This window comes from Acipenser ruthenus, chromosome 9 (genome assembly GCF_902713425.1).
Source record: "Acipenser ruthenus chromosome 9, fAciRut3.2 maternal haplotype, whole genome shotgun sequence".
NCBI lineage: Eukaryota > Metazoa > Chordata > Actinopteri > Acipenseriformes > Acipenseridae > Acipenser > Acipenser ruthenus.
The window spans coordinates 49823828-49850019 of NC_081197.1; the positions used below are offsets into that span (position 1 = coordinate 49823828).

The 26192-nt window shown below is 37.1% G+C and overlaps 1 protein-coding gene and 1 long non-coding RNA gene across 2 annotated transcripts; one reads left to right on the top strand and one right to left on the bottom strand.

The window, feature by feature from the left end:
* The first annotated feature begins 2555 nt into the window (after window positions 1-2555).
* LOC117405569 (seven in absentia homolog 3-like) lies at window positions 2556-15093 on the top strand. Its single transcript, XM_034008733.3, has 2 exons — window positions 2556-2861; window positions 14441-15093. The coding sequence occupies exons 1-2, from the start codon at window positions 2724-2726 to the stop codon at window positions 15017-15019; spliced, it is 717 nt and encodes a 238-aa protein (XP_033864624.3). The 5' UTR covers window positions 2556-2723; the 3' UTR covers window positions 15020-15093.
* LOC131737932 (uncharacterized) lies at window positions 14905-24673 on the bottom strand. Its single transcript, XR_009329518.1, has 4 exons — window positions 24502-24673; window positions 21375-21628; window positions 15079-15171; window positions 14905-14999 (listed from the first exon to the last, which is right to left on the bottom strand). It is a non-coding gene; the product is annotated as an uncharacterized LOC131737932 (long non-coding RNA).
* Window positions 24674-26192: the final 1519 nt, after the last annotated feature.

Here is a 26192-nt window from a genome sequence, read left to right on the forward strand (position 1 = left end):
TGTGGAGCATTCCTCTTTGGGCTGTACTGGCAGTGCACAGTGGTAAGGCTGTTTTTTGTATAATGTTACTGTATTATGAAAACAGTGGCCCAAAGAGGGGTAGTGGAAAGCTGGTTTCAAATGAAAGAAAAACTTAATGATAAGGTTCTCACAGGCATATTATTAATCCCTCCCTCCCTCCACTACCTAGCACCTGCCCACCTCAGTGTTCCATTTCCGTTTTCAAAGTTATTTCCGTTTCAGAATTTACACTTCAGGGCCACCTTTTGTTTTTTTTATTTGCTTGTGTTTTGCACTTCAGGGACTGAAATTTGTTTGCATAACTCTAACTTTTTATCTGCTTATGTTTTGCACTTCATGGCCATCGTACAAAAAAAACATTATATTTTGATTATTATTGTGGGACAAGCTTTTCAATACTATACTGTAAAAAGCTGCAGGCAGTTGACAGTTGTCTTCAAGTGAATGTATCATTAGAAGAATGCATCTGCTGTAAAACTGTGCTTGGATTCCATTAACCAGCGTGTGACCAGCATGGGACCAGTAAGCAGGGTTTCAACTCCCAGCCAGAGGTTCTCAACACAGTGATCGGGGCCAAATATCAACCCTGCATTTGCATTCATAATGCATTCTTTTTGTAGTCTTGGTCAATTCATTTTACTGGTAGTACTCATTTTGCTAAATTGTTTTGCAATTTTATAGTCTTTTCATTATTTTTTTATAAGTAAATTAAAAACATTATTTTGTCTCAGTAAAACAAAACAAAGATAAAATGCATTCAAAAACACTTATTGGAGCTAAAGTGCATATTTTGTTTTCCAGACATGCATTTCGATTCTTAAAAGAATCCCTTTGTTGCGAATTTGAAATCCAGTTATATCTTCCTTATGCTTACATTACTTTTCTTAGACGTTTGCTTTTAATCTCTTTAATGACTTTCTGTATCGGCGCACTGCCCCCACCAGCTCCACTTGCTTCTCTCAAGCTTTCCTGTGCTCTGCCTTCCTGTATGCCGTCTGCAGCTCTTTGGCTCTGCTGGTAAATCACTTTGCAATTCCATCTTGTGAAATGTGTTTTCACCATGATAATGTGATTTCAACAGTCTCAGGCCAGTCTGCCTGTTCTGTATTGACTGAAAAGCCATTTTCGAAATTACATTCCTGAGGTGCAGCATGACCTCACATCACTATTTTTGGACTTTTTAAGTGCAGATTTCTTCAAAGCCACATATTCTTTTAAATAATTCTGATTATTTAGATTATTTAATTTGTTTTTTAACATCAATTTCAGTTAGATTACTGCCATGATTACTGCAAATACTGGTCCATGATTACTGCAAAAAAAACTGTATTGATAGCAAATGAATATTATTATTATTATTATTAATGCCCAGTCAATATGCATTTATCTGTCTGTCCCAGTACTTTGAGAGTAGTGCATACAATACAAGAGACAATGTATTCAGAAGGTGTACTCCTTTTACGATATGCTACTTTTTGAATGTATCTAAATGTGTTAAGGATGGTATCAGAAATATTTGACAGTCATTAGTATGGATAAAAGGCTGCATCAATACAGTGTTATAAGAACATGTGACATGTTATAAGTAACCTTGTAACTATCTAATGACGTTTTATACTCACGTATCATTGTTATTGTATTAAACTGTTTGTTAATAATCATTAGAACCTTTAAATAACATATTTCTAGATATTTTCTAGATTCTTAAACTAAATGAACTTACATGAGAAACAAAGAACCTGAGAGGGTTTATGATAAATTATATTGCTTAGTTGTTTGGTTATAGTTCTGTAACATTAACAGGTATTTTTTTTCCTTCCAAAAAAAAATATGCATTATTCATTCAATGAAGTTAGGGGAAAATGCAGATTTTTACTTTAACATTAAAAAGAAATACCATAAATGGAAACATGGTAAACATACTGCAATGCACTGCACAGGTAAGAGTGCCATATATTTACCACGTTCTTATGCCAGCTACCATAATACAGAATAAGGAACTACAAACCTGCATGTAACTTTTAACTATTAACTTCAATGAATATGCTAATGAATAATGTGTCACTTTGTAAAATCAATAAAAAAAAACACCATAAAAAAGAAGTAATATATCATTTATACATAAGATAAACTATGTTTCATATGATATTAATGAAACATAGTATATACTGTATACTATGTTTTACTGTACAACACAATTTATAGCATTTTCAATATCCTTGTTGGTAAAAGAAAGCTTTCCCTGTTCAGAAAAAAAGTTGTATGTAATTTATTTAGTGGTTGAATTAAGCAATCGATTGTGTCTAAGTGTCCCCAGTGCTGGGGATATGGATGTAGGTAATCAGAAGATATATGCATAGTGCTGATGTATGGTAATGTTCAATAATACATTCTCCAGCAGCCCGCTCTATTCATCAGAGAGTTTCTCCCAGGGAAGACATTTGTTATTGGTTGTCTGTGGACCTCAAGGATAACATTTCTGTCCTTTTGATTGGCTGTGCCATTACTGCAAGATTCTAAAGCCTCTGGTTTTGACAAGGACTATGAAGCTGCTTTGCTATGCTGTGCTGTGCTGTGCTGGCTTCGCACAGCTTTCACTACTTTCTCTCTTGGTCTGGTTCAGAAGGGCTGGCTGCTAGTTGGTTAGTGGAGGGTTGTGTATCCTATTTCCAAGAAGATTTTTTTTCTTAAAGAAAGTTGTAATGCTCTTCTTCACCCAGTGTTTTGGTATCTTCACGGACCTCATACACCTCAGGTTTCAGCACACCTCCAAACATAGGGGGGCTTTCTCAGCTGCTGGAAAACGTGTGTGTGTTGTGAACCCGGCCAGTCCCCTCAGGGTAAGTTTCATATTGTTTTCTGTGAAGTGTTCATGCCAGACAATATCTGACATTGCTGGATATATAAATCCCTATGCGGCTTTGTTATTTCCTGATATTTTAAATCTTACAAAGTTGTGTAAGAACGATTCAGTACATTATCTAAGGGGAAAAGGGCTTTTTTTTTTTGGACTAATTTGTTTTATTTTACTGACACATGGATAAAACATCCTTTATACACTCAAACAAGAAAACGACAATGAAGAAGAAACGTTGTATATATATTTCAACTGTTGTTCAATAAAAAGAATCACACTTAAAAACTTCTTGGTAACTTTGAATATGAATTTAATAGAAAAAGCCTATGTTAGTTTGCACATAATCACATTTTAAATATGTCTCTGCATATGCATTCCAAGTACAAAGATCATTTAATGTTTTTCTTTTTGAAAGAGTTTGAAAAGCACAAGAATAATACAGCCAGCATAAAACATAAAACACAAATAAACAATAATACTTAAAAAAAAAAAAAAAAAAAAAAAAAAGATTGTATTTTCTTCTGTGGATGACTAAACTCACACAGATGCAAGTAGTTGACAGAAATGAAGTAGATGTATTAAAGGGAGGTGAACAGTGACTCCTAAGGACAGGGTGGAGGTAAATAATGGAGGTTAAAAAGTTAATATAGCCTATTTTTTAATAGTTCCAGCTACAGCTGTTTAATTTGGCTGAAGTAGAATTCCACATTCCATTGAATGAAACATACAGACATAAAGCCACATATGGTTGAGCTAATTCCAGTGAAGTATGCTGTCACCACAGTTGTCAGTTTAACCCTTGCAGTTCAACATTCAAAAGATGGGATGGAGCTGAGCTAAGCCTTCTTTTTTAACCGGATACTTTACATTAATTGGAGTCATTCCCTCACCTTGTAATAGGGCAGAGCCTGAGCTGCATATTGGAGTTATTAAAGACTGAAATGTGGTTTTCAGAGATAATACAGGGTCATTCTAATCTACCCCCAACCAGCTGTACACAATAAGTGACATTGCATTGCACACAGTTTACACAGCCCAGTACTGCCCTGGAGATACTGTTCTGTTAAGGTTAGTGAATATATATATATATAGTTTATTTGTTTACATTGCTTTTGCTACATCCCCTAGAAATGTATTAGTTTTGTGGAGGGAAGTTAATTTCAGAGGAACTGGGTTGGGCTGAATTGGAAAAACGGGGTAGTGATAGCTCCTCTGCTTTATAATCTGCGGTCAAAATATCACCAAACCACCCTGTCAGTTTATAATCTGGATAACATCTAGCTTTAGTAAATGTTACAAACTGGAATTCAGCCCACTAGATGCTCTTGTTTATAGAGTTTGAAATACTGTGGACTATAATTAATCAATCAACTAATTCATTAATTCATTAATTACAGTTCTAAAAATTAGAATGGGTTTCTAATGGCACATTAATTATAATATTTATTTCAAGCTCAGGTACTCCAGAGTTTAACTATTAACCTGTCCACATTCTGCCCCTAGTGACTGTAAGACATTCCACATACAGCATTTCCTACCCCTGCCAAGTTTCTCTTTCTGTTGGATCTGCACAAATTATAGAAACCAAGAGATATGGTCCAGTATTCTGGAATAAGCAAGAGGTTACCTAACACCAAAGTCCTGTGCAGTTATTTTTACACACATCTTTTTCCTTACATTAAAAATGCATGATGGAAATTACTTCTGCGGGCAGGTTTAGTTAATACAGGAGTTAAGAGAGCTCACTCCACAGTTTTCCACTGCTGTGAAGGCAGACAGTAGCAAGTCTAACACAGGACGCTCTTGCTACCATATTAGCCTGGTCTGAAAACGGTATTAGATTTGTTCACAAAGTCTTTGACAAATGTTAGAAGCACTGCGGCACGCTATGCACAGGGCGCATATTGTATATGCGGAGCATACTTGACTGCAGTTTACATGTGCATATATAACACAACCTACAGCACATGAATACAGACCCATTTATCTTGCAGCTGTCACTAAAAGCTGCTGAGCCTTTATTTATGTTTGGGACCAAAGATTTTATATTGGGATTGTATGAATTTATAACAAGTGTAAAATAATGCACAATTGATATGTTTATAATATATAGTATATAAACACAGTTTAAAGCATCATTGATTCTACTAAGTATTATTTTTTGCTTTACCCTTCTGCTTTATACTTACCAGAACAGCACATTTTACAAGGGGTGTGCATTTTACAAGAGCTGTGCATTATACAAGGGTGAGGGTTCACAAGGGATGATAAATTAAATGACTCAGGCATGCTCACAATGTGTTATATTCAGAAAATTACAGGGTGTTTTTTTTCAGCTGTTTGAGAAATTGTTAAAAACAGATAAAAACAACATTTTAATAAATAGAGACCCAGACAGATATTTTTAAAAGTGCAAGACATTGCTTGTCTACTCTAGTATACTGGAGTCCTCATGGTTAACTTTTGCATGACTTATTTTTGTACTTAGCCGTGTTGAAACATGTCACATTGAGCTATCTATTGCCATTCCTCTTCTTAGTCTGTGTTGTGTGTCTCTTTTCTCCATCTGTCAGGACCAACCCATGCAGGGTAAGAGGTTGCTGCTGGTCTTATCTAAGTCATTTGTCTTTCTTTTTACACATCCCAGCCCACACATACACTCATGGCTACAGCTCCTCAGCCATACTCAATTATTCATGTATTCAAGCTCAGGGTTTTGCAGATGCAGAAAAAACAACAGTTAAAGTAGGTATGTGTCAAAACCACAGCTAAAACAAGCTTCGTAAACAACACACACATGGTTTAAAAAAAGTCGATAATATAAATATGACAAATAAGTCATTGTTACACTGACTGGACAACACATTGGAGAATATCCTAATTACCTAACAATGCATAGCTCTTGGCATATTGTTTGGTGTGTCTTGTCCAGTGTTGAATATTTCCATGATTTGAGCCACTGTAACTCACATGTCTGCGAGCTTGATTTGTCATGACCCACTAGAGTTGTGGAACGTTAGGAACACCCAGTGTTCTGTATTGCTGGAAGGTTGTTCAATGCCACTGTATTGAGGAAGGAGCCAGTTGCACAAGCACCCACTATCATTCCTATTGAGATCTCCCTGATTTCCTGTACTCTCACACTTAAATGATTGAATCCCCTCAATGTGTCCCTAAACTCTCCATCTTTCATGCCAGTGTAGCAGAATGCATTTCCCATAAAGTTTGCTTTACGGGCATGTGGCTTGTTTTTATACTGTCTTGCACCAGTAGATGGCGCTAAGGCCTAATCCTCCAAGTTTTGCGAATGATCGAATACAGCATTCATGCCCACACCTTTATTACAGTAAACAAGCACATCATCATCAACATTAAACACATTGAAAAATACACTTTGTTAAAACGTTTTAGTTTTACTGAATTTCATAAGTAGACATATTAGCATTGATAATCTGTAGTTCTGGAGCAGCTTTATACAGTAAAGGCTTTTGGACAAAAGACCACAACTCTCATAATGCAGTTTGAATAAATTGTGTTTCTACTGTAATGATCTCCTCCTAGCTGCTGATTGGTTAATAACACTGCCATCACCATAAGACACATACTTAACTGTCGACTACAGAACTTGCTCTTTAGTTGAATGATAAGATGTTCGTCTTTGAATCATTTGGTTCACCTCCAGTCCTTGTCTTTCTATTCAATTCAACAGGCTGAGGCAGTAAAAAGGGGAGCACCCTCAGATGAGAGGAAAATATTCCTTTATAACATCAGATGCGAAAGTTAATTGCCATTGATTGGTACTCAATTGTAAACATGAAGGAGGACAGCTTTTCTTGTTTTGAAATCAACACGTTAATGAATGGATTGGATTTATGAAATACCTGCCAATAAGTACTTCTTAAAGACAATTCCAAGTACGAGTAATAACCGTAACCTAATAACATAGTACTTCCTTGGGTATTACACCCATAACTTTTAACGCATAAACTTTTAGGCATTTGCCTCTACTTGACTTAGTTTTCAGGACCTGTGCTTACAAAAATGTACACAACATGCAGTTGCATGCATAAGAATGCAAGTAAAATGAGAACATCCCCTGGTCCGCATGCATGCAAATTAATGTGGTCACATGACGTGACACCTTTAGAAGCTGTGCGAGAGTTGTGTGCAGCTATTCAGCAACAATCACTGGAAAGCAGAAGGATCTCAGTGACTTCACAAGGAGCATGATAGTGGGTACCCGTGCATTGGGTTCATTACTCTTGTCTCTAAGACAGTCTCCTGGGAGTTCCCGAAATGTCAAAACTTGTAGGGAACTAGGACCAGGAAGCACAAACTCCAGTCACAAGAGGGTCATGACGGATCAAGACCACACATACACCAACATGTTGTGACAAGCAACAGATGCTACAGAAACCTTCAGCACCGGACAAGCTACATCTGTTTCCGCTCAAAGGACATACAAGGAGCTACACATTAAGGCTATTCATCAATTTTTTGCCCAGTCAAGAAGAATTGTAGAGGAATCCAATATCAACCATTTAGCGAGACAGTACTAATATATTTAAATTAGTAATAATGATATGGAAGTTATGTTCAAATTTCATCAATGTCTTTGAGCCTGTTGACCAGCACTTGTGAAACCATATTGTAACTAATAACCAGAAATTGAAATGCTTCATCCTCCCTTAATATGCCATAGAACTAAACGTGAAAGATTTTCATACCGTAGAGTGTAGTTGGAAATGCTGTAATTTGATGAGGCCTACTCACTGTCATTTTCAAGCGGATCACTTGATCTTGGAAAACAAAGTTACTGTCCACAGGCTCTGTTTATTAGCACTTAAATTAAACCTGCAGGGACCTAGTAAAAGACTGTTACCCGCAATGGAGAGGAAAAGGCAGCCTGATTGGTATCCTCATTTTTCATCCTAATCAGTTTGAGATTATACATCATCAGAGAACTGTATCTTCAGAGCTGTAGAGGTTATGAGATGATCTGAATACTTCAGTTTTGCAAACATTTTTTTCTTCTTTTTTTAAAGCACTAAACCTAAATGATGCTGGTATATTTTAGTGATGGTTAGCCTGACAAGATAATTATAGGTCAGCCTTGAAGATTTCCTCAGTGACAAAGAGAGATGTGCCAATTTGCATCACTTTACCGTTTGAAAGTACTTAACCTCAACCTCATATCAGGCTCTCTCATGAAGTATCAGCTGGTTCTTAGGGTAAAATACTTACATTGTATGCATTACAGTATAATTACAAAAAGTAATTTCCAAAAACGTTAACACACAACAGTGGGCTACATTCCCAAAGAATTTACTTCAATTGGCCATGCGCCTAAACATTTTTTTAAAAGGACAGAATGCACTCGATTAAGTTACCAAACCAGAAGGAAATAACTCGGACATTTGATTTAAGGTCTTATAAGCAGTCTTCGGTTGATTTTATAATTCATTTTAGAAAATTGTAGTTAATATTATTTCCTGTCCTTTTTGAAAATTGACACGTTTTTACAGTAAGATTTCTCTTTAGATTGCTGGATTTGCCAAACAACAGTGCAGCTCACATGTTCAACTAGTGGCTGTGTGTAGGGACTAAGCTCAGTGAGCTGGAACAGGGCTCACCACCATCTGTGGAGAAGGGGCTGTTTAAGTTGCCTAGTAAGCCTATTTTATATTGAGAATGACTGATTTGAAAGCAAAAAAATGGAATATTTATTTTAACCACCCAACCCCTGAACCCCACATGATGGAAGCCTCACTTGCATATGTGTTATGTGTAAAGGCTACATTCTTTTCACAGTGTGGTATTATAATGGAATAATAAGTATAGACAGGCAAGGACAGATAGCTGGAGACATGTTCAGTTTGAAAACTGTACTAATAATAAGGAATGTCATGGTTCAGAAATGTGTAATAATACTCAAGCCAGGATAATGCACTCTTTCAGCCCCTTGGACAGCAACACACACTGTCTTACAAAGGGCTATTCCTTCAACAGTCGCAGTCTTCTTCCATGGTGGGTATCCGTTTAGTGCTCAGAGATTTTCTGTAGTCTTTAAGCCGATAATGGCCCGATATTGAATGGCTGGGCGCTTGTTTAAAGCAATTGTCCTCACTATATTTAAATTGCTGTATGTTGTGCTCTGGAGAACTACAGCTCAGACATTACATAAATGAAGACATTTTGAAAGATCAAGTTGGTTGAAAGTACTGGTACATAAATCATATTAATGAAGAGGAAAATCCATACTTAGTAATGATACTTGTTAAATACAAGTATATAAGTACTGTTTTTAAGGGACTAAGCTCATTTTTAAACACATTTATAAAATACTATGAAAATAAAATATGCTTTTTTAAGTAAAGTAAACACAAAGTTAAAAGCTAAAAGAGGTATGGCTAATAGGGAAAGGCCTCAGGATTTAAATGGCTAATTTTAGATTACTTAATCAGTATACATTACAGCACAAGAACAGTCCATGTAAGTGCATATTAGATGTCTGTCTTTAATATATCTGAAGCCATGATGACATGGGTGCCTGTGCAGTACTGTGATATGTTACATTCGATTAAAAGGCCTGTATACAGCACTGTATGATTAATTCACTGTAACTGAAATGTGGATTGTCTTCATAAATCATGACATTCTTAGGTGCTTTGAGCTTTTAGTTGTATTGACCTTTATGCTTAGATCAAGAAAAAAAAAAATCAATCCTTTAAGAAACAGCCAAGAAAGTAGATCTATATCATCTTAAGTCAAGCCATTGGGATTAAATCAATAGGTGAAGCTTTTAGACAATAAGATTATACAATTTCACAAAGATTCTGTATCGCATGCAAATACATCAAGCAGCTAAATGTCATTCTTCATTTGTAATAAAACCTTGGGGGGGGGGGCTGGCATTTCTAGACAGTTCAAAGTAAATAACCAGCAATGCTAAAGTATTGTTTTGGGAAACTGATGCTGTGTGGCTAGGAATGTCTAATTGACCACTGCTGTTTATTGATCGCCTGTTCATTCACAATTCTAGTTACAGTAACACTGTAGCTGATGGCAAAATAAAACATGCAAAATAAACCGTCTCTTTTGTCAGAACCATTTAATAAAACAGAATAACCCAGTATTCTAATAATCCAGTAAACTGACACATCCTCTTTCAAATCAGTACAACCCTGCACTTCGCAACCATGTCACATTCATAACAGCAAGTAACAACTTCAAAGTAAATCCAACATGCTTCAGTTAAGTGGGTGGCTTGCCCCAGGGGTCAGAGAAGTGATTGACAGTTATAGGGTGTTATTATCTACTGTCAGTCATTCTTATTACCCAAGGGGCTGATAATTCACTGTAAACAGAAGAACTGCAGTGCCATTTTATGTTATTAAACTATTTTAAAGGATCCTTACCTTAACTGTCTGCTTGCTGTAAAAGAAATCCCTCTGATTGATTGCTACTCGCCTACTGTCCCTTTTAAAACTACACCAGGGTAGAAGCATAGAAAAGTAAAGCATGGTAATGGTAAAGCACATACAAGCACTGCCATAGTAACCAACAGTTCACATTGGTGAATTACTGGTAACTTGGTAATGCATTGTAAAAACCTTGGTACAGCCCAGTAAAAGCACTGTATTTTGTTTGCAAGGAAAAAAAGTATGGCCAACTGCAAAATTGCCATTCAAATATACCTTGATAAACTAAGTTTATCAACTATGGAATGAAACTGTACATATATTTGAAGCTAACTGGAGCTCAGGCAGAATGTCATATTTAAATATCTGTCAACCCTTCTGTGGCTGCTGATTTTGTTTCTACACACTGCCACATGTTCAACATGGTTGTAAGGAGATACAGGGTATGTGAATAATAAATATCAAACATGATTATGGTAAGAAAAGATAATGTAGGGATGTTTATAGCACAGGAGACCGGTATGGTAAGTAGTGGGTTTGCTCTAGGGTTGCACACAATAATTCTTCACCAACGTATCATTCATGCTACAGTATTTGGTTTCCAAACCTTATATTGCTTAAATTTTTCCATTGAATCCTTGTTTGAGGACAGCGAACATGTTCTTTACTAAAGATAATTAACACATGCTTCTAGTTAGTTCCCCTCAGGGACTTTTTGTGTCATCAGTGTGAGGCTAAAGGTAAGCGACTGAGATTCATTGGAGTATTAGTCTTACTTTATTAGTCTCTCCATGGCAAAATATAGATTACATTATGGCTATTTGCAATGCCAATTCCTATACTTGTTTAATTTTGGCAATCGTTTTTCTTTAGTGCTGCTTTCAGTTCATTGCAGTCAGGAAAAGCAGCTGCTTTAACAAAGAGACAAGAATTGAATATAGCTTCTGAAAGCTGTTAGAGACTTTCACTATAGGTATTTGCCCCTTGCATTTGTCATAGTCACATAGCCCTCACCAAACTATGACTTCTGTGGTATTTTGAAGATTAGTTTTGCCAGTGAACAAGACTATGGGTTCTGCAGCGCAGCATTCAGGCTGCAATAGCAATGTGTAAACAATCTCACTCCCTTCACGGCAGTCTTCAAAACCCTTGCCTGCCAGTTATGTTAAAAATGCAATCTATAAAGGGTCATAAGACTGCAGTATAGAAGTGACCTCCGCAAAGATTACTGTGGTAAACTGTGGTAAAAATATATTTGGGCTTTATAATAGCACCCTTTGTGTGTGTTTTTTTCTAATAGAACCCAAAAACGACGGTCTGGCATTGTGACAGAACAGCGTCACCGGCCAGGACGTTACGACCAGGAAGTGAGACTCGGACACAGAAGTTGCAAGTTTTGAAGCACTAGTGCACACGTTTAATCATATAAACAAAAATAACACGGACAAACATTAGACAAAACACATTAATCAAATAAAACGACACAAGGGCCAAAACAAATGACGGGACAGCACAGCCCAGCACGCAACACGGAACACAAAACACGTACCTCCCTCTCCCCCTGCCCCTCCCTCTCCCCCTCCCCCTCCCCCCCACCTCCACCTTCACCTCCCCCTCCCCTTCACCTCCACCTCCCCTCCCCCTCCACCCTCACCCCCTCCTCCCCCTCCACCCTCACCCCCTCCCCCTCCACCCTCACCCCCTCCCTCTCCCCCTCCACCTCCACCTCCACTTTCACCTCCCCCTCCCCCTCCACCTCCACCTTCACCTCCACCTTCACCTCCAACTCCCCCTCCACCTTTACCTCCCTCACCCCCTCCCCCTCCCTCTCCCCCTCCACCTCCACCTCCACCTCCACTTTCACCTCCCCCTCCACCTCCACCTTCACCTCCACCTTCACCTCCAACTCCCCCTCCACCTTTACCTCCCTCTCCCCCTCCACCTCCCTCTCCCCCTCCCCTCCACCTCCACCTTCACCTCCCCTTCCCCCTCCCCCTCCCCTTCACCTCCACCTCCACCTCCCCCTCCACCTTCACCCCCTCCCCCTCCCCCTCCCCTTCCCCCTCCACGAACACCAATAAATAAATAGATGAACACATTAACTTTACATTAGAGAGGGTATTTTAATGCTTATCTGAAAGGAAAAAAAAAACTGAGAGTGGTTTTGGATTTTGCCCAGATTTTGTTTTAGCAAGCAATTGCTTTTTACTCATTTACCGCAAGCCATTAGGGCACAGCACCACCGGCTGTCAAAACAAGGCAAAGAAATGTAGGTGATATTGAAAGCTTGTTCCATTACAACATCTTTTAAATGAAAAAAAAGAACTATTAACAAAGGAGGTAAAAAAATATGCACACTTACTAGTGGTCTTAAAAAGAAGAAGAAGAAGAAGAAGAAGAAGAAGAAGAAGAAGAAGAAGAAGAAGAAGAAGAAGAAGAAGAAGGCCAGTACACATTAGTCTCTTTAGCTTATCTCTGCCTATTAAAAAATATCTGGAAGGTTCATATTAGAGGAAAGCATAATTATTGAGTGGAGACACTATGATATATACAGGATACACCATGAACATTACCACAAATTAATAACCACAGCACTCTATGATCGTATCTATCTATCTATCTATCTATATATATATATATATATATATATATATATATATATATATATATATATATATATATATATATATATATATATATAATGTAGAATGTTAAGAATGATAATACAGTATAGATAATAAGCTCTCTAACAATGATGAGCAATATTTGTATACCTTAAGATTCCATTTCTTACCATGACATTATTTGCTGTAATTGTATATATTTTTTTTTTGTTTGCTATTTTTGGTGTTTAAAATTTAAAACTTTTGTATGTGTAGTTTGTAATAAATATGTAAAGGCTATTGCTAGGCGACTCTTGAGAATTAGACCTCAAGGGACTTGGTTAAACAAATAACTCAAGTAGATTGTATTTCCTTTAAAGACTTACAAGCCCTTAGAAATGATCCTCGCCAAAGCGTTTAATGAAACCAAATTACTCAGAGATGCATGCAGAGAACAGTTTCCATCCTTCATTATCTTTTTAAGTTAATGAAAAATAATTGCACTGCGCCACACACTGGTTTATTGTTCATTCCAATTTTACAGCCTTGGACTTCAGGGTATTCAATCTTGTGCATTAATATCTGGAAATATGCACAACGCATCAGTTAGCAAAGCATCTGCGAGAAGTAATGTTGTTTTTCTTTATCAGTAATTGAAAGGCCTTCTCCTATGCAAGCCTATAACTGCATTAGTAGAACTTATTGTCGCTTATTACCATTTTCCAAATGTTACAGCTGAAAACAAAATGAGGAATACAACTTTTCTATTAAATTAATTCTGTTGCACTGAATTTGAATCACTCTGTGTTCGGTAGAATATGTTGTTTACTATGACTATTAACATCAATACAAATCTGTTAGTAAGTGTGAGCTCTCTGTAGTGGTCATTATTATTATTTATTATTATTTATTTCTTAGCAGACGCCCTTATCCAGGGCGACTTACAATCGTAAGCAAATACATTTCAAGTGTTACAATACAAGTAATACAATAAGAGCAAGAAATACAATAACTATATCTCACATAACAAAGTTCAATTGAAGTAGGACCTTAGGTACATGTTAGTAAAAATGATTTTACCATATATCTAATGAATTAAAGCCCTACATTTGACCCTACATTGCATTTCCATTCACAAGTATCTAGGTCTTACATGTGCAGCTTTGAAAGAAACACATTTCATTTTAAGTAATATCTACACTAGGTTAAAGAAAGCTTGCTATCATGCCTTACTTTTAGGTAGTCTGTTCTACTTGCACTTCCTAGGTCACCTAGAGTGACACTCTCTCCATCCTTTCAAAACTGCACATGAGAGATCCAAATGGCATAGTGCAGAATAGGTAAGATGTATGCAGTTATGTCATAACCCTTTTAACAACATTTTGTGTCATATAGTAAACAACATATATCAAATAGTATATTTTAGCAAATATTCTCCATTTTGATAACTTATATTCAAATTACAACTTAAAAATAAACTTTAGGGACACAGAGGAGGTCGTACTCTCCATTAAAATATGATGTTCTGTATTTCCCAGGATGCATCAGCCAGGAGTGGTCGCTACAGTTCTAGTTCCAGTGCCGGTCACACTGAGAACAGAGCCTCTCACCCCTGCGATGCAGGAGTAGCCATCCCTTGCCCCTGCTCCTGCCCTTTGCTCTCCTGTGGGTGGCAGGGGGACCTGGAGGTGGTGGCGCTCCACCTCAAAGACACACACAGGGCCTCCACCCTCCAGGGACAGCGCATCGTGTTCCTGGCGTCAGACGTCCACCTCCCGGATGCAGAGGACTGGGTGACGGTGCACTCCTGCCTGGGGCAACAGTTCCTGCTGGTGCTCAAGAAGCAGGAGCGGCGACAGGGACACCAGCAGTACTTTGCTGCCGTCATGCTGCTGGGGCCCAGTATGGTGGCTGAAAGGTTCACCTACAGGCTGGAGCTGAGCAGCGAACGCAGGCGACTGAGCTGGGAGTCTGCTGTGAGATCCTTCTCCGAGGGGCTCGGCACTGTGATCGCAGAGAGTGACTGCCTAGTGCTCAATGCCTCTCTTGCTCACCTCTTCTCAGACAAAGGGAAACTGGGGATCCGTATTTCAATATCTGCTGACAAACAGGCATAACACATCTTTTACATAAAAAAAAACTACAGGCAGTATGGCTGTATATGCTAATCCTTTACCTGGTACTGAAGTGTTGAAGATGGAAAGCGGGGGTCACAACTTGCCAGCAGGCTTCAGAGTCAATCCATACCTTGCTTTCAAAGTGTTCAAACCTGAAGAGAAAAAAACACTGCTCCTGTGAGATTGACAAATGTTGCATAATTTAGCACCGCATTGAATAACTCTTCAGTTACATTCAGTCCTGAAGAATTATGGGGAAATCTTTCAAAAACTGAGGAAAAAGAAAGACTTTTTTTTTACTTTGTCATTACAGTTATATCGTCAGCAATTGCTTTACATTGAATAACTTAGATTTGATGTGAAAAAGTTGGTCAGGGGTGGTGTTTTTAGTGCTGCCAATGAGAAAAAATTCACTGAAAAAGAAAGCTTCATAAAAGCAGAAGCACTTAGGTTAAGTACATCCAGGAGGAGGCGAACAGAAGCACATCAGGTCAGAAACTGGCTACTATAAGACATTACCAAGCACATGCAGATTGGCATTTTTTTGGCATTTTGTGTAAATATCCATGTTATTGTTGGTATAAAATGTATCTCCTCCCTAATTTTATTACAGATCATTTGCACATTTATTTTGCAGTTTCCTCATGCTTTTCCCATGGTTACACTGCTTTTACCACAGGTTACCATGGTTTACCAGTTTTGTTTTGTTTTTTTAATATGTTTGTTTTGCCATTCCTGTGGTTTATTGTACTATGCTTTTACTATGGCAAACGTGTACAGGGGCTATTGGGGTCTATTCAATTCATCTAAACAGTGGCTAAGTACAGCCATAGAGATTCAAATTAATACCAATTTATAAAAATCAAACGTGAAACAGTGCATCTTTGGTGCCATTTGGAATAATATACCTATTTGTTGAGTCAAAGTATTTAGTGAGTTTAGATCAAATAAAATCACTGTGCTCTGCAAGAACTCCATGTATTGTTCTATGTATCATACAAACAAGGAACAGATTTTAATTTTGGGTCTGCATTAAGCTTTTCGTCTACTATTACACAGACATGTTAATAAAACATACGCAGTTCAAAAATGGAAGGTGTAGTTGAGAAGACTGCCCATTTACGAGAAGAGGGAGCCTTAAACCCAACTACAGTAGCTGTAAAAGCTGGTACAAGCAGGACTCTAGTGGAAACAAAATATTATAACCCAGTCTCTTGTATCTTGTATTGTATAAAAGTATTTTTTATATATAATGAAAGGTCAAGCTTCTGTGAGATTGCCTATGATGTACTTCTGGACTGCACTTTGGTCTATTCTGTTTATTTTCTTTCCTGTTGTTCACAGAGCAAACTACTTACTAGCTCAATACAATGAGAAGATTAAGATTAAATAAAGTAAATCTGATTTCAGACTTGTAGGAGAAATGGGATTCAGAAGTGTAAGTACATGTTTTTCCTGCTCAGTGAACACAAATGGACTGTGCAGCTGACCTTAGTAAAATGAGATGGGACTGCAAGACGGCGTGCCTGCCTAATAGTTTTCTGTTAAGTTGCCCTTGGCAATGTAGAGATTTGGATTATTTTTTATATTTATTTTCTCCTTATGACAAGCCATCTGTAAAACAGGATCCACAACAGTGAAGTCCACTGTGAACAATGACTGTAATAGAACTACAGAGCCAATGAGAATGTTTTTAAATTGCTATGAACTGTGAATGTTAAGACTGTCTGTAATAAATGTTTAAAACCCTTTGCTGATATAAATGTTTTTGATGTTTTTTGATAGTGTTGCAATGATTAACATTTCTTAAGAAATCATCAACATATCTATCTAGGAAACAGTTTATCAAAAATGCATCTATCAATGTGTTATAAATGTTTTTATTTTTTAAAATATAATATTAGATAGTTATTAATAATATAGTGTTATAAGAACATGTAGCTAAGAAACCTTTTATAACATAATGGTGTTTACACTAGTAAGGCATCATTAAAATGTTATTGTAATAAACTCCTTGTTAATAATTATCAGAATCGTTAATAAAACATGTATAGATGTTTTATATAAATGGATCCCTAAAGTACTATAAATCAAGTATGACGAATCAACCAATCATCATTAAGGAGTTGTCAAAATTCCAGTACATCTCATTCTGTGTATAGATCTCATCCTGTACACAGTTCTTTAATTAAAAAACAAGATCAGTTTTTTAATGTTAAATAATAGCTTATGAGCACATTGTTTTTTGTGATTTCTAATACGTTAGTACTTTGTGTGCTGAATGTCTCTTATAACAGAAATCATTATGTACAGTTTGAGCAGATTCACTTGGCAGTCTTTTCATCCAAACAGCATGAGAGTCTCTTACAATAAAAATACACATGACACTACACACGGCATATTAACTTATAAAGTGTGGCCCTATCTGGTTGGTAATATAGATGTTTCTCAGTTTTATACTGTAACTGTGGGCCCAAAACTCCATGTTAACATCCTGACAGCTTTTTACACTTATAACTTTAAAGTCTGTTTCAAAACTCTTTTCAAAATGGCCGCTCTAGTGCAGTATAAGGATTATTGCCCACATTGTCAAACAGGTAACACAGCAATAATTATCCATGATGTGGTACGGAACAGAAAAGCCAGAGCACTTGTTATGTTTTGTTTGTTTGTTTGTTTTGTTTTTTTATCACTCTTCCTGCAGTGATTTAGAGGATAGATCTCAAACCCCAGTGCACTGGAGCGGCCATTTTAAAAAGAGCTTTGAAACAGACTTATATAAGTGTAAAAAGCTGTCAGGATGTTAACAATGAAAATTAAAATTACAGGTATGATATTTAAACAGTTGTAGCAACACGTGGGGACGTGTCACACTATATTTTTCAGAACCTCGCTACTTACTCTTTAAGGTTTGTTCACATAAACTGTTTTTGATGTTTAATTAGGTAGAAGAAATACACAACACATTTTGGTTTGTTACAAAATTGTATTAGATAGACAGGAAGTTTTTGGGCAGCAGATAAAAGGTGTGTGGATCAGTGGATGAGCCATACCACATACATTGTAAAAAACATATATACTGTCCCACCAGTCAAACACTGGTCTTCTTTGCTCTCTACAGCAATTCATCTTGACTTTACAATTGTAATTTAATTGGTGTGCAGTGTAATCCTCTTAATTAAACAGCCCATGGGACGTAAAAGTTAAACAGAATAAAATAAAATAAAAGATTTAATAACATGTCAAATTGATATGCTGTTATCAGGAACATTTTTTTTTTCTTTTTTGTTAATCTTAATTTAATTACAGCATGTAATCAGCTGCATTCATCCATCAAGTATGCAAATCAGCGAAAACCACGATTTTCAAGTCCCAAACATCTGCACCTGTGTTGAAGATTTGGAATTCTTATTAAGATTCTAATTTTATTATTTTTTTTACAAAAAGACTGTAATTATCAGTAATTACATATCATTAGGATTCACACATTAACTGATTAAGAATCTTAGTCAGACAAATACATAGGAACCCAGTTTCATCTAAATTGGTCTGAATACAAACCTTTTAGATAAAAGATAAAATTAGCAGCGCACTCTACTGAAAACATATATGGTTCAATAGTCTCCCTTTCACAATCCTTTTTAAGCCTTGTGTTTGTTTTTGAAGTCATGAGGCGAGTACATATTCAGAACAGTATTTGCACTGAGTAAGCAGTTTTCCCCTTTTGCTCCTAAAAAGACTCTAGATGCAAAGGTTGCTCACTCACACAGACATGACAGCAGGTAACCATCACAGGATTATTCTGAGTGCTGCTTGATAAAGCCCTCAGAAAACAAAATGATGGGTTTATTCATAGGATGCCAGAGTCATCATTATTATTATTACCCAGAATCGTATATTAGAAGAAAGGGTAGGTCAGAGGTCGGTAGATGTTAGGACAATCTTTGGGAAAGGATTCTGGTAATCCAAATTTACCCTCATTTACTAACTGAAGCGACACTACAGTGGCAATGGTTCTGGAGTAAGGAGTAAATGTAGCACAAGGAAAGTTACAATAGTATTAGGAATTGTACCACAATGGAACATTCTTGTGACATGACAATGATACCATAATGGCGTGAGCCAATACACAAATGTAATTCATTCCAGTACAATATCTGGACTGGTGTCCTAGAATGATATCTCAATGGTTCAAACATTTGACTGTTGCCAGGAGCCTGCCCTTCAGTGTTGGCTCAGATGCCTCATTTATACACACACATCTAACTGGATTCAAGCTATTTGAGGAATTCAATCCCCAAAGTATATATTCTGCATGTATACAGTTTGGAGCTGGAATCAGGTTGGGGTTTTAATGGGATTTAAGTGCATGGGCTCAGAAGAGATAGTTATGGTAACCTCCCCACCCCCAACTTTTTTTTCACAGATACATTAATCAGTACCATTGCTTAATAAACCATGAATAAAAGGTCCTGTTTCTACACTGTCTTCCCAACTACTATTGTGCCATCAAGGTCTGGATTAAATCAAATAATGACATTTATAAATTATAGGTATGGCAGCACCATAGCAATTATTTAATTTGCGTAGTGTAGTGTTATGTCCTTGCCAAGTGTTATTCAAATTAACCATGTTGATTTCATGTCAAGCTAAAAAAAAGTTTCTCACACAGCTCATGAATACGTTACTATACTCCATAGGAATTACCTCTTCTGACGGTTAACCAGCTCCTCATGAAAGTCTATAACCAGACCAGTCATTTATTTAATTAGCATGATTGGCATTTTTATAAACCATACATTTAAGAGTGAACATCAATCCTGAATGGAATACATGTTGTCATTCAATCCTACACCTGCATGAAGTCGATACTGCTGATATCATTAACCAGAAGATATTAGAGAAAACCAACAGCACAAGACAGCACTCAGATGGGATTTCGAAACTTCTCCCCATTAGTCTGAATTTATCTTGTCTCTCAACACCTCCCTAGCTGATGCTCTTCAGAACTCCTGACCCACCCCTCTTTAATCCCTAAACTCCCCTTTTAAACCTACACTGTCAGTGGCTGCTGGAGACTGAACTGAGAACAGTGAGACTGTCACACTGTTTACCTTTTTCTGCTCAACCTGTCTCTCCCGGCAGCAGCTTAGCCTTAATAAATCGCTTTGATTCAGTATGCAGGAAGGGAGAGATTCTTAATGCAGTTCTCCTCTCCAGTTCATCAGTCTTAAGGCTATCTTTTATCCTCCACTCACTAATTTATGTGCAGTGCAGCCCCTGCTCCTATCTGTCCGGTGTGGAATTAAGCCTTATTTTGCTTGTTGTTAGTTATAAAAACCATTGCAGACCTACCATAATTTAGCAGACCTCCTCCTTAAAGGTCAGTTCTGAAAGATGTATTTTTTTTTTTTAAATGTGGTAGTTGAAAGCACTGAGCAAAAATGAAACAGAAAAACAAAGTTGAAATAACTACCAGGTAGGTATGAGGCAATTACAGGCAGAAAAGAAAAAAAGAATACACTGGAGATCTCTTGTATTATTCAGCGAGTTGACCTTGGCCAGTCCATTATCTGCAGATTGACCTGCACTGACACCAGTGCATGGCTGTCAAGGAGACTCCAACACAGTGGCAGCTTAACCCCAGCAGATTATACAGCAATCCTGGGTTCACTGGCATAAGGCAGAGCTGAATCATGGTGCTTCAGGGCCCTGGCATAACACATCCCCTGCAAGGCTTTGACCTTTCTTCTTAATTCAGCCCAAGATATATTTTTTTTAGAAAATATCAAACAGGCAGCGTTGGCTTTGATATGGCATTGGGGGAGGGGTCTGTGTTTCAAGGTGTTTCAAGGTGTTTTGGAGGGAAGATGCTAGTGGACTGTTGAAAGTAATATTTCAATCAGCCCTTTTTATCAAGATTTAGAATGTACACTTTTTTGTTTAGTGCATTTCCATAACACAACAATACCTGGTCTAGACAACACAAGTTAGTGTATTAGGCCACAAATACTGTAGAATACAGCTTTTTTTTATTTGAACATTATTCACCAAATTAGCATTTACAAATGAAGCGTGCAGAACACAAACTGTTTAAAAAAGCAATGTACATTTGGAACTCCTGTGCATATTGTAGAGCCTCTTTTATTTGTGTGCCATTTATTTTAGATAACTTTGAAATGACCATACAGTGCAAACCATAAATAGGTCAAAGGAGGTTTACATTTTGCTGTATATCTTGTACATTAAAAAATAGTGAACTATTGAAAACAGTGAATCAGTTAAGGGCCCATTTACAGGAAAATATATGACAATTTACCTTGATAGTAGGTCTAGCTATACAGTAAAGTCTTACCTTGGTGCCTTTTCAAAGCTTGACATGGTAAAAATAGGAGGCTGTGTGGTCCAGTGGTTAAAGCAACGGGTTCATAACCAGGAGGTCCCCGGTTCAAATCCCACCTCAGCCACTGCCTCATTATGTGACCCTGAGCAAGTCACTTAACCTCCTTGTGCTCCGTCCTTCGGGTGGGACGTAGTTGTAAGTGACTCTGCAGCTGATGCATAGCTCACACACCCTAGTCTGTAAGTCGCGTTGGATAAAGGCGTCTGCTAAATAAACAAATAAAAAAAAATATATAATGCCCACCAATCAGGGATCTACTGATTAATTATATAACTTCTTTCTGTGCTTCTGATACCATATAGAAAACATATACTGATAGTACATTAAAAATTGTTTCATGAATTGCATGGTGTAAACAGTCGTTCCAAGGGAACACAGTTTATTTGAATTAGAAATTAGACAACATAAACAAGGAATGAAAACCTAGGCTGATGTCTAAACCATGACTGACCCCATCATTTAGATTCTGGTAGCTCTGTTGCTGATCTATCCAGCATGAATGCCTGCTGATCTTTTTAAAATGCAGAAGTTTAAAGCACCTCTGTGGCCTCAAATGGGCTCTCAAACACGGCTTGTGTTTAAGTACAGCTGGTACTCCAGGGTGTCCGTCTGCAACACTCTGCCCTAGTGGATGTAACTACATCAATGAGAAATACCACATAGAGCAAATGTGGTATTTCTTATAGGTTACAGGTTACATAGAAGACGTGATTGACAGCCATTTGAAGGTCGTAGTGGTGCTTTAAACTTCTGAGTCACCAGGATGTGATGACTGAAACCAAAAATTAGATTTTAAACAACAAGAAAAACACATTAGTCAAGATAACTTGGAAATGTTCAACCCTGTAGCAAGTTGCTGTGTAATTTGAGTTGATATCGGATGATACACAGCGGCCCCCTGAGGGATGAGATGCTCAAGGTCTTGGAAAGCCTGCTTACACTATTTCTTGTTTATTTGTTTTTTAAACAATACTTTTTCCTGGCTGCCAGATCACATCAATGTAATTTTCACTTTATCTTCAATGCAAGGCTGGAAGACACAGCCATCTTTAAGACTGGCTTTAGAATATTCCAAAGGGTTTGCTTTCAAAGACTTATTAAGATTATATATTTCAGGCAGTGCTGAAAGCGAATGATTTAACATTATATATTTCATAAACTGGATGGTGAGAAATGTTTGGTTCAGCATCACTGATTATATAGAATGCTGAAAAGTTCATTAAGTCAGTGTCTCTTCACTACTTCACTGCTGAAGTTATTTCCACAACTGGCGTTTACAGTTTCGATTGGAATTCATAATTGTAGTTATTAACAATTTGATGATGGTGATGAAGTACGGAAAAGCATATGTCAAATTGTTTCTTGCAGTTGGAGGTATAAAATAAATATTGCCCCCTCCTGTCACATGATCCAGAAAAAACATGCATGATGTAACCTGTATGAAGTTACTGTTTAATATCTGCTATTGGTGCAAATTGCTCGGGTTGCTATCAGAAGATACACAGCGGCCCCCGGATTGATGAGATGCTCAAGGTCTTGGAAAGCATGTTTACTTGTTTATTTGTTTTTTTTAATTACATTTTTTTAAATTGACAGCCCTTCTCATGAAAGAAATTAATATAAAGGCGAATTCACCATTGATTACTCTATTTGTGACATCTGTTTGACAATCCAATGTGACATGTTTCATTTCAAGGAGGAAATTCATTAAAATGCATGTGTTAGTCTGCAGTCCAGAGGTGACCAATTAAGACTTGTCTAGCTTGATTATTTATTGTTTATTTTTCATAACATGAAAAACACTCTTATCTCGGTGATGTTGTCCCAGCATAATGAGGAACGTCATCTCGCACAGGCGAAGTCTATGAAGTGCAGTCTGTACAAAAAGAAACATTACAGTGATTGTAGATATCAAAACAATTTCATAAATCTTACCTGTTGTGCACTTCTGTTTGTTAAATAGATCACAAATGTCCAGTTTTGAAAGCATCATAGTAAACATGCATGTTCATTTTATAACCTGACATGTTAAATAAAGCTCTGTTTCCAGGCTATGTTTGGTTATTTAAATGGCTTCTTTCCTGTCATTAACCAGTCAGCTGCTTCCTCTATGGACTGACATGCTTCCAGCCAGTAACATGCTTTGGCACAGAAGACACTGCTGAGGTAAACGTTCTTTAACCTAATATAGTAACAGATATCATATTTTCAAGGGATAATATAAGTTTGCTAGAACATGTGACCTATGTACAGCTATGGCACAAATCTTTATATCCTCTAGAATTTTAGGATTGAGACATCATTTTAAAATATATGAACATAATTCAGATTATTTATTTAACATCATGTAATCAAAGAAACTCCAAAATGATATTGCAGAAGTCTACCAGAAGCCATAATAGTAGTACAGTATTTCATGTTTCATTTGTATAGAAAACTACAAAGCGGTATGTAATTTAATATGTTAATGTAACATTATTCAGCAGGTTTCATTCAACTTTATGAAGCAAAACTTTTCACCATAGCTGTAGCTAATGAAAGTGCAAAACAGGTAACATTTATGGAATTATTTTATTAGCTGCAATTACTTTAATGGTCTTACACCCTGGGCCTTTGTGACTAGGGCCAACCACACTGTTTTTTTTTTTATTTAAATGTCATTACTGTTTGGACTGTTTTGCTCTGGGAGTGTTTCTGACTTGGACACAGATCTTGTAGAAACCTGTCAAGAAGGGGTTACTCTGGAAGTATATAAGAGTTGCTCTTTTACCCGGCTGTGCCTCAAAACTGTGAAAAAAACGTGTGCTGAAAAGGTTATCGTGATGCAGTCTTATAAAGAAACAGTAATTGCCCATTGACTTTTTGATGGGTGAACACAAATTGAACTAACCAATCTCCCTCACGCTCATAAATAAGAAAGAAGAAAATTATTTTATAATCTTCTTCCCTTTTACTTTCACTGCTGAGTGACCCATTTTGTAAAAAATTGCCTGTGCATCCCACTGAAGTAATAAAAGAAAATCAGAAGCATGCTCCAGTGAATAACAATACTCATTCATACAGAGAGAACTGTTTTTACCTTTCCTCCACGGTAGAGAGCTCCCAAAGTGCATAGGAGCCTGCAAGCATTACGTCCTCAGAGTCCAGCCACGTCTCAAGTATTTTATAGAGATGCTGTACAGATTTAAGCTTTGAGGCTTCCAGCAGGTTTGGTCTCTAAAACAAGACACCTACTCTCCATGCTAATCCCTCCTGTGAAAATGAAAGATTAGAAGAAACACCGGCGCGAAGGCAGTTAAGGGGAGAATTGAAACAACATTTTTTCTTGGCTGCCAGATCACATCAATGTAATTTTCTCTTTATCTTCAATGCAAGGCTGGAAGACAAAGCCCTCTTTAAGACTGGCTTTAGAATAATTCCAAAGCATTTGTCTCAAGTGACCTTAGTACAGTACAAAATTACAGTAATATAAACTGGATGGTTTGGTTCAGCAGTATTGATTAACTGTGAGTTGTTTTGGTTTGCTATACAGAATGTTAAAAGGTTCATTAAGTGTCTCTTTGCTGTTGAGGCTATTTCCACCCCCTGACGTTTATAGTTTTGATTGCAATTCATATTTTTAGTTATTAAGGCAATTTGATGATGATGGTAAGGTATGGAAAAACATATGATACATTGTTTCTGGCAGTTGGCGGTATAAAATAAACATTGGCCCCTCCTGTCACATGATCCAGAAACAACATGCATGCTCAATGTAGCTGCAGTCTACAGTCTGGTAGGTGAAGTGTTCCATTGCTCTGAGGGAGTAAAATGTTCATGAGCTCAGGGCCGCCGAGAGCCATCATGGGCCCCGGGAAGGATTGGTATGTCCCGCTGCAGCCCCCCCCCCACCCCACCCCCCCCCCCCCGGTACTACATTCATCCGACTTTGTACTATACTGTAGTCTAAACCAAGCTTGTAAACCAAGCAATGATACTTGAAATTATAGCAGTGTCTGAGGAAGATCATTCAACTGATACAGTATTTTGATAATGGGTTTGAAGGAAACTGTCAACGACGCCTACAAGTTTCAATATCTCAATTTTATTTACAGTATTCAAACTTTTTTTTTAGATAAGTGAATAGATATTTTTTTTGTACAAACTCCACGTGTAATAGTCATTAATCGGAAGCTTACTTAACATCAAAAACATGTTTTTAGCATAAACTACATTTTAATGGTGTTGCTATACACTACTTTATTTATCCCGTGCCAGAAATAAACCACTCATCTCTGTTCTTAACTAATAGCCTGTATTGGTAAATATATTTGTATTTTAAGCAATATAACGGATCATTCTCTAATTGTGTTTACCACCAGCTGAAGAAAGTACTTTATTTATTTTACACGATACAATTTTTCTAACAAACTTCTGCACCACGTTGTTTTGAGCAAATTATAGATCTTAATAATAGAATAATTCATACTGTGGTATATATTGTGCAACTTTAGGGTTCTTTTAAAGTTTTTAAAAGTCTTTAAAGAAATACATAAAATTGTTATGCCTTTTTTCAGCTTTTTGGTGTAGTAAAATATGAAATGCGAAAGTTCAAATCATTGTGTGAAAGGAAGTGTTTGACAGCGTCTGGATACACAATCATTACACAACAGAAGCACATCGGCTCGGTGTGCAGGACGGGAGTTCTTCTTTTTAATGTGGTGGTGGGAACAAAGGGTCTTGTGCAGGGCTAGTTGTTTTAAAATATTTTATATATATTAAAAAAAAAAA

What these genes read in the sequence shown, in the direction of transcription:
- LOC117405569 (XM_034008733.3), top strand. Translation starts at nt 2,724, where the DNA reads ATGCTCTTCTTCACCCAGTGTTTTGGTATCTTCACGGACCTCATACAC. An exon ending in ACCCGGCCAGTCCCCTCAGG is followed by an intron (nt 2,862 to 14,440) that starts GTAAGTTTCATA and finishes TGTATTTCCCAG; the next exon opens with GATGCATCAGCCAGGAGTGG.